At 37.3% G+C, this 13,978-nt stretch overlaps 1 protein-coding gene across 2 annotated transcripts; it reads left to right on the forward strand.

Annotated features, from left to right (window-relative positions):
• Window positions 1-9,131: 9,131 nt before the first annotated feature.
• LOC105761076 (F-box/LRR-repeat protein 3) lies at window positions 9,132-12,791 on the forward strand. 2 transcript variants are annotated; one of them, XM_012578746.2, is made up of 7 exons: window positions 9,132-10,112; window positions 10,335-10,460; window positions 10,570-10,674; window positions 10,791-11,193; window positions 11,339-11,468; window positions 11,567-11,861; window positions 12,287-12,791. In XM_012578746.2, exons 1-7 carry the CDS (start codon window positions 9,450-9,452, stop codon window positions 12,530-12,532), a joined length of 1,968 nt encoding a protein of 655 aa, XP_012434200.1. In that variant the 5' UTR covers window positions 9,132-9,449; the 3' UTR covers window positions 12,533-12,791. The 2 variants fall into 2 exon arrangements, with proteins under 2 accessions (XP_012434200.1, XP_012434201.1); XM_012578747.2 differs by having other exon boundaries at window positions 9,133-10,112; window positions 10,794-11,193.
• Window positions 12,792-13,978: the final 1,187 nt, after the last annotated feature.

The following is a 13,978-nucleotide window of genomic DNA, read 5'->3' on the forward strand; positions in this document are numbered from 1 at the left end:
TTTTCCCAATAGCTATTTGATTTTTTGACCGTTGGGGGGTCCAACGGAAAAAAAACCCTATAAACCCCCTCCTATTTTTTCACACATTATTTTCTCAAATTTCTCTCTAAATTTCTCAAAGCTCTCTTTAATTTTGGCAAAAAATAGCTTTCTTTAATTTTTTCTGAATTATTATTTTTTTTATAATTTTAAAAATATTTGATCGTGTTAGCAATGGCTGGGGAATTAATTCGTCTCGATCATATACATATCTCCGTCGAACAAATGAAAATGGTAAGGGTTAATTTTAATTTTTCAATATTATTTAATATTTTTTTCATTTATGTAATTTTAATTAATTTTTATTTTATATTTTTTATAACTGTCTGTAGATTGAGTGTTACAGTGCTATATTCATAATATGTTTGGTCATCCATCACTGTTGATGGAGAATTACTTGCGGGAAGCGGATTTTTGGCACATGGCTACTATAGGCCAGGGGTGCAAGTTGGACTCGAAACTCATCAGCGCGTTGATAGAGAGGTGGAGACTCGAGACGCACATATTCCATCTTCCATGCGGAGAGTGTACCATCACTTTAGAGGATGTACAGTTACAATTGGGATTGCTGGTGGATGATTCTGCACTCACCAGGTTTGTTCAAATTGCTGATTGGAGAGTCGTATGTTACGATCTTTTGGGTGCAATTCTGGATAATATTTACGAAGGTTGGATCGAAATGGGTTGGTTATGAGACACTTTTCCGGAGCCGGGGAATGATTCGACTGAAGTAGAAAGAATATGATATGCCCGGACATACATTCTTGAAATGATTGTAGGTTATCTGATGCCGGACTTGTCATGAAACCTCATACATCTGAGGTGGGTGCTGAAACTCGTTGATTTTAGAGCAACTGACGAATTTAGTTGGGGGTTTACCTTGTTGACAACATTGTACCGAGAGATGTGCGGGGTGACGCCACCAACTAAAGCCAAAATCGGAGGTTGCCTATTGTTAGGATCATCCTGATTAAGCAACGAACAAGTAAAAATAGTAGAAGAAATTGAGAAGATGAACACACAAATTTAACGTGGAAAAACCCATCCAAAGAAAATAAAAAACCACGGGCAAAGATAATTTTACTATAATGGCAAAAGAACGAAGAGTACAAAAGATGGAGATAAAAACTAAATCCCAAAAACTCAAAAAGTAAAGAACCCTCAAAACGTAAACACAAAATTCTCTTAATGTGTTATGAGTTCTAATCTAATAGATGTATATTCTAAGATTGTAAAAGAACCTATTTATAGGCTAAATTAGTAAGTCAAATAAACTATACTAATAAATGCTAAATATATTATACTAATAAATACTAAATCTTCTAGAAAGAAAAAATATTTTTGTTTAACTTCACTTGCAAGCAATCTCTTAGAATTTGGGTCACAAAACTCTAACAATCTCCACCTTGATACGAATTCTTTCAACGCCATCTTTGCCAAAACCCGCCACGAGCCTATCTTGAACTATGCAGGGATTTAACTGAGTCGAATATATGCTTAGAAGCTGGAAGACGTTTAGCCTTCGACTTGTGCACTGCCAAATCAAAACTAACCCAAGTCTGATTTTTACAAACACAGTGCCCTAACTTTTCAAAACCTGCATCCAAAAGAGAACCTCTCTCCAACGAAACGGTCATACATTTTTCCCTCTTATGACCAAGTTGCCTCCGCTTCAAACGAGTTGACTTTGACTCCGTAACGGACGAGGGACGTCCGATTTCTCCGGTTACTGTAGAACCTTCCAGAATATAAAGACCGTCAGTTCTTTTACCTTTTAACAAAACGAGAGCTCCATGAGATACTTTAATATTGTCGCTCGACTCGATGTTGATTTTACATTTTTTAAGTCTAAAATACTCAAGGAGATGATATTCTTTCGTAAATCAGGTACATACCTGACATCTGAGAGTGTCCTAATCGTCCCATCGTGTATCCTAATTTTAACAGTACCAATATCGATTATCTTACTAGATGTATCGTTTCCCATGTGCACAACTCCACCTTCAACTGAACTGTATGTGAAGAACCACTCTCTATTGGGACACATATGGAAAGAACATCCTGAATCTAGGATCCACTCAGACGTAAGCTTGGAGTTATCGCTCGTTGACACTAACAAGAAATCATCACCACCTTCATCGACCAAATTAGCACCAACTACATCTTCCTCGTTACTCTCGTGACTCTTCTTTTATTTCGCAGTTTATAACAATCTGCTTTGACGTGACCTAACTTTTTACAATAGCGACACCTTTTGTCACGTTTCTTTGATGCTACCAAAACGGAAGCTTACTTATCTACTTTGCTATTCAAACCAAAATCATTGTCAAGTTTGTCTCTACTAAACAAATGACCCTTCACATCTTCGAACGAGAGTTTGTCTCTGCCATAAATCAAGGTCTCCTTGAAAGACTTGTATGAAGAGGGTAATGAGCACAATAATAACATAGCTTGATCTTCATTGTCAATATGAACCTCAACATTCTTTAAATCATTTAAAAGAGTAATGAATTGACTGATGTGATCTCTAAGAAGCTCAGATTCGTTCATGCGAAACGTAAATAGACGTTGTTTCAACACTAAACGATTAGCCAAAGACTTAGTCGCATAAAGAGTTTCTAACCTTTTCCACAATGCGAATGAGGTCTTCTCCATCAATACCTCCTGCAATACTGTATTCGCGAGACACAACTGGATTGCAGACAATGCATTTTCATCAAGCTCTTCCCATTCTGTTTGATTTAGATTCTCAGGCTTTTTCCCTGTAACAACCTTTTTCAAGCCGTTTTGAACTAGAATTGCCATCATCCGAACTTGCCACAGATTGAAAATTTTCTCACCATCGAACTTCTCAATTTCAAACCTTGTTGTTGCCATATCTGAACGGGCTGATCTATAAAAATTGAACTAGCTCTGATACCACTTGTTAGGGATCGTCCCGATTAAGCAACGAACAAGTAAAAATAGTAGAAGAAATTGAGAAGATGAACACATAAATTTAACATGGAAAAACCCCTCCAAAGAGGATAAAAAACCATGGACAAAGATAATTTTACTATAATGGCAAAAGAACGAAGAGTACAAAATATGGAGATAAAAACTAAACCCCAAAAACCCGAAAAGCAAAGAACCCTCAAAACGTAAACACAAAATTCTGTGAATGTGTTATGAGTTCTAATCTAATGGGTGTATATTCTAAGATTGTAAAAGAGCCTATTTATAGGCTAAATTAGTAAGTCAAATAAACTATACTAATAAATGCTAAATATATTATACTAATAAATACTAAATCTTCTAGAAAGAAAAAATATTTTTGTTTACCTTGACTTGCAAGCAATCTCTTAGAATTTGGGTCACACAACTCTAACACCTATCATTACTATAATCATGGGTTCAGTTTCGCTTTCCATTTTTACGTTCTTGAGTGGACCACCTATATACATTCTCACTCATAACGAGGTAAAATTTATATTAAATTTTAAATTATTACATAGATTTAAAATATAATTGTATGCTAAAAATTTATTTAATTAGGAGGAATCATTCAGCGAGTTATGTTGGAATACCAACCGCTCTTGAAGATGTAGGCTTCTATTAGACCAATGGTCAGAAGCGTAAGTAAGTATTAAATAAAATATATATACATAAAATAGTCGTTTTGTATTTAGTATTTAGTATTATGTATATAACTAATATTTTTATCATGTTCATATAGTTTCAATGGACACCATATTAGGATCCAAAAATTTGGGCAGTAATTCCGAATGAATTCTTTCAAAATCTGAACATTTGGCATGTAAAGGTCTCATTGCTCAACTATGCTACCGTGGAGATACACCAAACGGATAGAGTGTTGCGACAATTTGGATTTCGATAACCGATTCCCGTGGCACCTAAGGTGCTCAATGATAGCATAAAATCAACTTACGACAATCGAATATGAATTGGCCAATATTCTGGTCAGAATATATCAAAATATGGGAAAATCAGTATGATATATACCTATTCGAGAACCGATCATCATTCCAGAATTAGCGTGCGCGCTAGATTACATGTCATGGTTTAGGATCTATGGTAAGCTATATTTATTGTCGGAAGAGCAGAGGCATCGGCAAATTCGCGTTGAAAGGGAACAACGGAGCCCTTTAAATCCAAGGATAAGGGATGACAGCATGGGCCCATCAACAGCATCTACACAATCACTGGGCTCAACGCCTCAACTGACGAAACCGACATCACAGCCTCTTCAGATTATGTCATGTGTATATCCTAACCCTTATATGTTTCCTTTTTCCAGTCCTATGCCAGGTTGGAATGTATGGCCCAGTGCATATCCTTTCCCGATGACTCTGACTCAACTGATGATATATAGGTCGTCGTCGCAAGAGGGATCGCACGAGGCACCGTCGGGGAGCTCTTTTCATTACCAATCCCTATCGTCTTATCGGATTCAAACACCTCCGTCGTGGGTGATGCAAACACCTTCGCATTCTTTATTCTATCAAGGTGGATCATCCTTCCAACACCCACAACCACAACCCCCGCCGGAAGCTGAACCAAGGAGGAATTCAGCGCATAACCGTCGATGACCCCCATGTGCCACTGATTCTGATCGACACCAACATTGATTTATTAAATATATTTGTACAAACTATTTTTATATTGTTTCATTTAATAAAATAAAAGTTGTTTTTAATATTTTAATAGTAATTTATTTTTTATATTTTTAATATATTTGTACAAACTATTTTTATATTGTTTCATTTAATAAAATAAAAGTTATTTTTAATATTTTAATAGTAATTTATTTTTATATTTTTAATAAAATAGAAGTTCTTTTGAATAAGGTAATATTTTTAATATTTTTATATTTTTAATAAAATAGAAATAATGCAACATAGTTTTATTACAGCAACTATCAACTATTTCGATTTGGACATGATTGAATTGTATGACCTGAGTTCCTACACCATCCGCACAACTTCTGTTGATTCATTCTTTCTCGGATATCCATATTATTACGTATTCTACTCGAGCAAGGTCGACCTTTTGGTTTGCAAAGTAATTCTCTGGGACCGGTAGGAATACGTGTCTCTACACATTGTACATGTATTCTATTTTGTACACTTTGTCGACATATCTCATGGGATCTAAATGGAGATTCTGACAAGCTGCAATTGCATAAGCTCATGGATAACGAAGTGCGTCAAACGTCCCACAGTCACAAGTCATATTTCTCAAGTGTACACGATATTGCCCGCCTGTAATACCTTGGTTTGGTCTATCAAACTCTGTCACACGAAACTATAGGTTGTCGTGATCGTGACACACTGTGTGTTTGGTGTTGGCCCGCGCCTTCGCCTTGTTAATTTCTTGCAATACCTTCCGGCACCATATATAGCCTCCCTGCATTTGGCTTTTATAACTCGCTGCTCGCTTTGGAAATAGTGCCGCTAAACGAAAATATATCTCTCGCACAACTGAGATTATCGGTAAATGATACTTTTTTTAGAACAGAATTTATGCATTCAGCCAAGTTTGAGGTCATATGACCATATCGTAGGCCGCCGTTGTATACTTGTGTCTACTTTCCGAAAGGTATGTTATAGAGGTAGTCTGCGCCTTGTTTGTTAACTGAACGCAAAATCGCCAACATCTCATGAAAATGATCCTTATTTATCTCGTACCCTGCCAATATAAGTTGATAGCGAAAATTACATGCCACTCTTCCGTTCAGAATAAATTGAATATTACAAATGAAATTATATTAATAGAGATTAAATATTCATGTTGGTCACTTACCATCGTTCAGTGGTAGACCGATATTACCCGTAGTAGTTGGACACAACATGCCTTAGACAATACCGATAGTGTGTGCGATCCCATAGGTTTCCTTGTCGCTCAATTGCGGCTAGTATTCCAGTGCCCCGATCTGATATAATGCAGATATCAAGTTGGGGGCACACATGCAAACTTAACCTAGAAAGAAAGAAATTTCAGTCATCACCTGACTCCCCCGGTGTTATTGCAAACGCAATTGGAAGGAGTCTCCTACCGTCATCCTGTGCCACAACTAGCAATAGCTGATGGGTATATCTACCATACATAATGGTACCGTCAATTTTTACCAATGGCTTACAGTATACAAATGCGTCACGAAGTAACCGATCGTTGTAGTATGCAGGTGTCGTTTCAAGGTCTGTTATGTAACCTAGGACGTACCTCTCTAGGACCTGACACCATTGCCACACCTCATTGTATGAAGCGTCCCACCCACTACGCATCTTTTCTAACGCCTTCTGCTTAGCTATCCAAGCCTTGCGGCAAGAGGGTGTGTACCTTAACTGGCTACGAATATTGGCAATTAAGATTGACACTGAAGTCTTGGGATCCGCCTTCACCGTCAGTAGTATTAAGTTAGCTAACATATCTGAATCCATCTTGGGATGATCTTGTGAAACACCTGTCAACGAAGTACGTTAAATAATGTAACATTACGTAATAACAGTATTATTAAAAAACCCTAAACACCTAGTGATACTGTACCGGCAACATATATATGTGAACCTTTGTACTTTTTTTTATCTCCCACAAGCCTATCTTTTTCCTAACCGAAGCCATGATTTTTCATGAACATGTATCGTCTTGCACTGCACACTTGGCCTCAAACTTCTCGAATTTGGATTTAACCACGTTGTAGTTAACCCCGTTCATGATGCTATGTTGTTTCAATGCACCAAGAAAACTATAATTACTGGAAAACTCCTTACCAACTTCCAATTCACCCGAATCTAATAACGAACTTGTACAGTCACGTCTTTTGTATGGTAGATCTGGAAACTCTAACGTATTATCTATCGATAGATCGATATTATGCATGTGGGCTGGAGGTGAGTATGCCCTGAACTGATGATCTTCTTCTTCTTCATCTGAACCCCCTTCAACATCTTCAGGTTCGATTAGAACAGACTCCGATTTAAAAAATAATGCAACTTCTGTACCATCGGGGTTGGGCTCTCGAGGTGGATCCATATAGGACTCATCATTCAACCTACCATCATCTGTAACATACGAGGTACCCTCGCCGATGGACGTCGTAGGGAGTATATCATCCCTTCTTGTGGACGTTTCATAATGTCCCCAATCAGATGTGGATTGCCACCACTAGAAGTTGATATCATTCCTCAATACGTATTTCCAGCATCGAACATTGACCCACCGAGGTGCATGTCCCATCCATTAATCGAGTGTCTGCGGGTTGTGTATTCTATACTGCTACCAAACATGGGCGCTTCCGTATTCTGCCTCCTACTAATGGAGTGTTGGGCAGGGGTCGTGTATTCCTCTTGAACAACAGTAGATGTTGAAGTGCAAATGCTTCATTTGGCGATGAAAATTGTACATATAACTCAATATAGGGTGACCCATTAGCGAGATGAGTCTACACCATCGCTTCCAAGCTACGACCACATTTGATATCAAATGAGTCATATGTCACAGGATCAACCGAAACACAAAATCAATACTTAATAAACGAAACTCTCATTGGCGTCGTTCTGAAGATTTTACGCCTAATTCTTTTACGAAATTCTGTCAAATCTATGTTCTGGTTAAAAACCAGTCGCGTTGTGTTCTCTGATAAAAAACAACCCCGTTCTCGGTGTCACGGGCCTCACCATTATAGTAAATAACAACACTAATACTTTCACTCATCTTCAATTTCTATTCTACTTAGCCTCAATTTTTCTTGCTGTAACTTATGCAACTTGAGAATGAAATTTGGCTCATTTATAGTCTAAGGCCAAACAAGAACTACTGTAGAAAAAGAGCGTCCACATGAGAGCTTTTTTCCGTAATTTTGCTGACAGTGAATCCTACTTGAAGCATTTTTAACACTATTTGTTTAGAACCGTCTTCTCAAATTTATTTTTTTAAGAACTACTGTAGAAAAAGAGCGTCCACGTGGGAGCTTTTTTCAGTAATTTTGCTGACAGTGCATCTTGATTGAAACGTTTTTTACATTATATTTTCAGAACTGTCTTCTCAAAATTAATTTTTTTAGAAACTACTGTAGAAAAAAAAACAAAAGTTTTTATATTGTCAAATTTTCCCTAAACCCTAAACACAAAATTATTTAAAAAACTAAACCATAATTTAATTAATTTTCTTAAAAACCATAAATCCTAATTTAATTAATTTATTTAAAACCCCAAAAATCTAATTTAATTAATTTTTAAAAAAACCCTAAACCCTAAACATACCAAAAACCCTAAATTACTTTAACAAAACCCTAAAAACCCTAAATTGAAAAAACTCTAGGGACTAAACATGCAAAAAACCCTAACCCTAGAAAAATACGGGCTAAAACGTGTCCCTAGAGGAGCGATTTTACCACGTCAGCAAAGCATATCCACGTGGGCGCGTTTTGTACTGACATGGCAAAATCGCTCCCACAAGAAAGTGTTTTACTGAAATTTCTTTTAAAAACGCTTTTACGTGGACGCGTTTTGTTAAAATCAATCTTTTTCACTAAATAATTAAAAAATTAGCTCATTTTCATAAATAAAGTTGAAAATGGACCTTTAATAGTAAAATGGTCTTTTTTAGCGATATTTATTTTCCTTTTTAAAAATGTTTCGAATATTAGTGCAGATGAACGTAGACAGATAGGTACGGTCCCCTGCACGTTAAAAGTGGGCCCCAAGAAATACTTAAATAACTTTCCACGTCATTAACCGTACAAAGCAGTAATTTTCAGACACCCCCTTTCTTTCATAGAAATTGCGGTACTGCCATCTTTTTTCAATAATCCAATCCCACCCTTATCTACTTTCTTGTACTTTTCAGTACTACCCTTTCTCCTTCTCGCCACGTTTCCTTTCCATCTCTCGTCAACCGCCTTCTTTTTTCCACCCATCCAACGGCTCATCCTTTCCCCCTTAGATGCTACGATTTTGTATGGCTCCGTAAAAAGTAAATTAGATGTTCAACCAATAATAACCTGCCACGTACTATAAACTCATTTTGAATATCCACGTGTCTGATTTCTGTGTGATGAACTTGGTTTAAAGATGTGATCCGGTTCTCAGTCAAGCGTTACGTTTCGTCTTCTTCTTTCAGAGTTTGTTTTTTCTTTCTCTTCGGTTTTTTTCTCTGCAACTCTTTTCACCAACCAAAATAGCTTCGATTTTTCTTCTTATTTTCTGAGAAAAATCTCCGGAAGAAAATGAAACCGACCCGAACGACCGATTTTAGCTTGATTCGGACTCTCTGTAAACCGACTCATCACCCTCTCCTCCACCTCCGAGTCGTCTTCTTGTTTGTTCCCACCTAAACACGAAAGTACCCACCCGAAAAGATTGTTGTTTTAACTTTTTTTTAACAAATTTTCTTTGTTGCTGAAACCCAAAATGTTGTCGTTTCAATCGAGCAAGAACCTCCTTAGCTTAACAGAAGATCTACTTGTCCGGATCTACGAATTGCTGGCCGCCGAGTCGGATCGGAAATCGTTTCGGCTCGTTTGCAGAGAGTTTCGTCGAATTGACACACTGACTCGGAGGCATCTTCGGGTAATACGAATCGAGTTCTTGCCGATTCTTCTCCGTAAGTACCCTCGGCTACAATCCCTCGACCTCTCCGCTTGTCCCCGCATTGACGACGGGGTTGTTTCCTTGCTCTTAACTCGGGTTGGTCCGGGTTCGAATTCACCGATTTTAGGTCATTGGGCTTGGGGACTGAAGAGTCTAGTGCTGAGCCGAGCGACGGGGCTGAGGTTCTCGGGGTTGGAGATGTTGGCACGTGCATGTCCGTGTTTGGAGAGCGTTGACGTGTCGTATTGTTGTGGGTTTGGAGACAGGGAAGCAGCTGCCTTGTCCTCTGCCGTTGGGTTGAGGGAGTTAAACATGGATAAGTGCTTGCAATTGACCGATGTCGGATTGGCGAAGATCGCCGTCGGGTGTTCGAAGTTGGAGAAATTGAGTTTGAAATGGTGTATGGAGATGACTGATTTGGGTATCGATCTTTTGTGTAAGAAATGCGTTGATTTGAAGTATCTTGATGTGTCCTATCTCAAGGTTGGGTTTTTTTTTCTCGATGTTCTGTCCTTATTAAAAACCAATTATCAGGTTGATAGTAAGATATGAAGAAATGAAATGTTTGGTCATTGAGAAAATAGACAGGGAAAAACAATTACAACAGATATGAAGAAATGCAATGTTTTTATTTGTATGTTGTGTTTTTTGATATGAGGATCATGTCTCTGTCTTAATGTCTTGGGGCATTTGGGTTTGTTTTAGGTGACAAATGAATCACTTCATTCTATTGCTTCTCTGCTGAAACTGGAGGTTTTGGGTTTAATGGCGTGTCCTTTAATAGATGATGTTGGATTACATTTTATCGAGCGTGGATGCCCGTCACTAAAGGTATGAAACTTTGACATCTGTGGACAATTTTTTTGCATGTTGGAAATGTTTGCTTTTAATAATTGAAGTATTGAATGCAAAGTGAAGTTTTGAATTATGTTGTTTGTAGGTGATTGATGTATCAAGGTGCGAAGGTGTGAGTTCATCTGGTTTAATCTTTGTTGTCAGAGGCCATCGTAACCTTCTTGAGCTTAAAGCAGGTTATTGTCTTTCAGTAAGTAATTTCTTGGCTGCCTGCTTTTCGTGTTTTGCCGACTGTATCTGGATTTGGTCTGTAGTAGTATAACTTTGCCATTTCGATTAATGGATGCTGATTGCGGGTTTTCATAGCAGGAGCTTTCTACAGCCCTTCTGCATCAGATGAAGAACTTAAATCACCTCGAAGTGATCAGAATTGACGGGGCTAGAATTTCCGAGACTAGTTTCCAAGTCATTAGTGCCAATTGCAAGTCATTGGTAGAAATCGGGCTCAGCAAATGTTTGGGGGTGACCAACATGGGCATAATGAGACTTGTATCTGCCTGCATTAATTTAAGAGTCCTGAATCTAACTTGCTGCCATTCCATTACTGATGCTGCAATTTCTGCCATAGCTTACTCATGCAGAAGCCTTGTATGCCTGAAAGTAGAGTCTTGTAATATGATTACCGAGAAGGGTCTTTGTCAGCTTGGATCCTTTTGCTTGCTACTGGAGGAGATTGATCTGACAGATTGTTGCGGTGTAAATGACAAAGGTTGCCTTACTTTTAAGTGTTTTCATCATAACTGTAGTTTGTTTACCTTTATTGGTTACAACCTTGAACAATTCTCTATTTTAATTTATTTCCCTTTGTGCAACTTGTTGATTACAATCTGGTTTCCAATTGTTCTTATCTGCAGGATTGGAATACTTGTCTAGATGTTCTGAACTATCATGCTTGAAACTAGGGCTTTGCACAAACATATCAAACAAAGGACTATCTTACATCGGTTTTAACTGTTTGAAGATTCATGAACTAGATCTGTACCGGTAAAATTAGCTAAAAATCAATTTGAAAGCAAAGCTATATTTTCTTAACATGCTAGCAGAAAGCCGAAAGTTAAATCTCTGTTGATTTGGACTTACAGGTGCACTGGCATTGGTGATGATGGTTTGGAGGCTCTATCCAATGGTTGCAAGAAGTTGAGGAAGCTCAACTTGTCATACTGCAATGAAGTTTCTGACAGAGGGCTAGGTTATATCGGTCGTCTAGAGGAACTTTCTGATCTCGAAATGCGTGCACTTCATAAAATCACAGGTGTGGGTTTGGAAGCAGTTGCAGTTGGATGTAAGAGACTGGCAGATTTGGATATGAAACACTGTGAGAAAGTTGGTGATTCGGGCTTTTGGGCACTTGCCTATTACTCAAAGAATCTACGACAGGTACCTTTTGTGTCTGATTTGAATTATAGAATAATGATGAGAAAGGAATTTACTGTCCAACTGAACTCACTTGAGATATCTGTGCGGTAAACATTACTTTTGGTAAATATGATACTCCACTGTCAAAGTCATCATTTCCAGTCTCGAGCATAAAAACATCAATAAACTAAAAGTTTCTCCTACTGCGGGGTCTAAAGTCTGCTCGCTTTGTGGTGTTATTTCGTTCAGGAACTTCCCTACACTTTAATTATGCTTTTTTCTCTTACAGCATAGGATAACTCGAGGCTCAATTTTCCGATATTGCCATTTCCATTTCTGACATTTCAGTACAAGCAACATGCATGATTGAAGCCTTTTATGGAATTTACGTATTACTGATGGAAACTATATTCAAATGTGATAAAAAAGTTGTGATATGTTGGCAGATAAACTTGAGCTACTGTGGCATCTCTGATATGGCATTGTGCATGGTGATGGGGAACTTGTCACGGCTGCAAGAGGCAAAGCTTGTGCACCTCAGCAATTGCACGGTGGAAGGGGTTGAGCTTGCACTTAGAGCCTGCTGTGTACGGATAAAAAAGGTCAAGCTATTTGCCCCTTTAAGGTTCATGCTTTCATCAGAGATTCTTGAAATCCTGCATGCTAGAGGTTGCATCATAAGGTGGGATTAGATGAATTATTACATCAAGGAAAGTTAGTAATAAATAAACTCCTCATGCCTTGGTTCCGGATGCTTTCTTCGATATTATAATGATGTTCGAAGTTCATAGTTTGCTCCATGATAACAGGTTTAAGTTAAAACTACAGCTTGGACCTGTATTGACCGTGGATTTATGTTAACTATCATTTTAAGTATGTTGATTTGAACTGATGGCATTATATCCCCAAACATTCCGATTTGAAGTTTGAATCAAAATTTTGTGAACTCAACAGCAGTTCTAGCGTTAGAAAGTCCTATACTTTTTCGTGTGTTAGGAACTTAGTCCTACTTTTATTTTGTTTATTCAAAAAAGAGTTAACGTTTTCTGTTGTCCTTGCTGACATGAAATTTACTACTTGGGTGGAATTTAAAATGTAAAATTTTAAAAGGGGAAGGATTACATCATCCTGTATGCTTTATCAATTATTTGATGTCATTTTAGTATTTTTTAATATAATTGATATATCATTTTAGTAATTTTTAAACTTAAACTTTAGATCTTGGATCTTATACTAAGGATTCAAGATCCAAGGTTTATGGTTCAAGGTTTAAGATTTAAGTTCAAGGTTTAGGGTTTAGATTTAGATTAATAAAATTACCAAACTGTTAAAAAGAGGTTGAAATGATATTAACTAATTGGTAAGAGATATTGGATAATGTGACGTCTTTCTTTCATATAATCTTTTCTATTTTAGAACGTAATCACATAAGAGTGAATCAAATAAAAAGGATTCTTTCTATACTTTTAATCTCACCTAGAAATTCCACCCAAAGTAGATGGATTCAATTTTAGAAATAAAAATAAAAGAAAAAAATATAGGGAGCATATTTTAACCTTGGAACAATTACTGAACTTGACTTGCTGCTGTCTTGCATGAAAAAAGAACCCCATTTTTCTATCTCTGAATGTTTCAAATGGTGAAAATCGAAGATGGAGGGTGGATTGAATGGTACGGAAACTCTGCCTTGCCTTAAAACACAGACTGGTATTTCGAATACTGGAATTATGTCTCCGATGCATCATTATCCGGACGGCTGAAATGGCCTAGTTGCCGCTTCATCCAAGGTGCTAGCACCTCGAATTTCATGGTCGAGTGGTTAATTGACGGCCGGTCATGGTTGATTGCACCGCCCTCAAGTTCACCTCGGGGTTTCAGCAATTAGGTTACTTCATGCATCTTTCAAATAGAGTGAAAATTTTAGATCCTTCTGAAATTAATATATATATACAATTTTAAGGAAGAAATCTCTGGAAATATTCGTTATTTAAAAGATTAAATATATAAAAAAAAGTTAAAATATGCACAAGTTTTTGCAATTTTTATAGTTTTGGAATTCAGTCCTTTTACTTTTATTTGTAAGAATTTAGCTTTTTATTACGAGTTTGAATATTTTGTTCAAAATGTTACATCAGTAA

The sequence above is a fragment of the Gossypium raimondii genome, chromosome 11 (genome assembly GCF_025698545.1).
Source record: "Gossypium raimondii isolate GPD5lz chromosome 11, ASM2569854v1, whole genome shotgun sequence".
Taxonomy (NCBI): Eukaryota; Viridiplantae; Streptophyta; class Magnoliopsida; order Malvales; family Malvaceae; genus Gossypium; species Gossypium raimondii.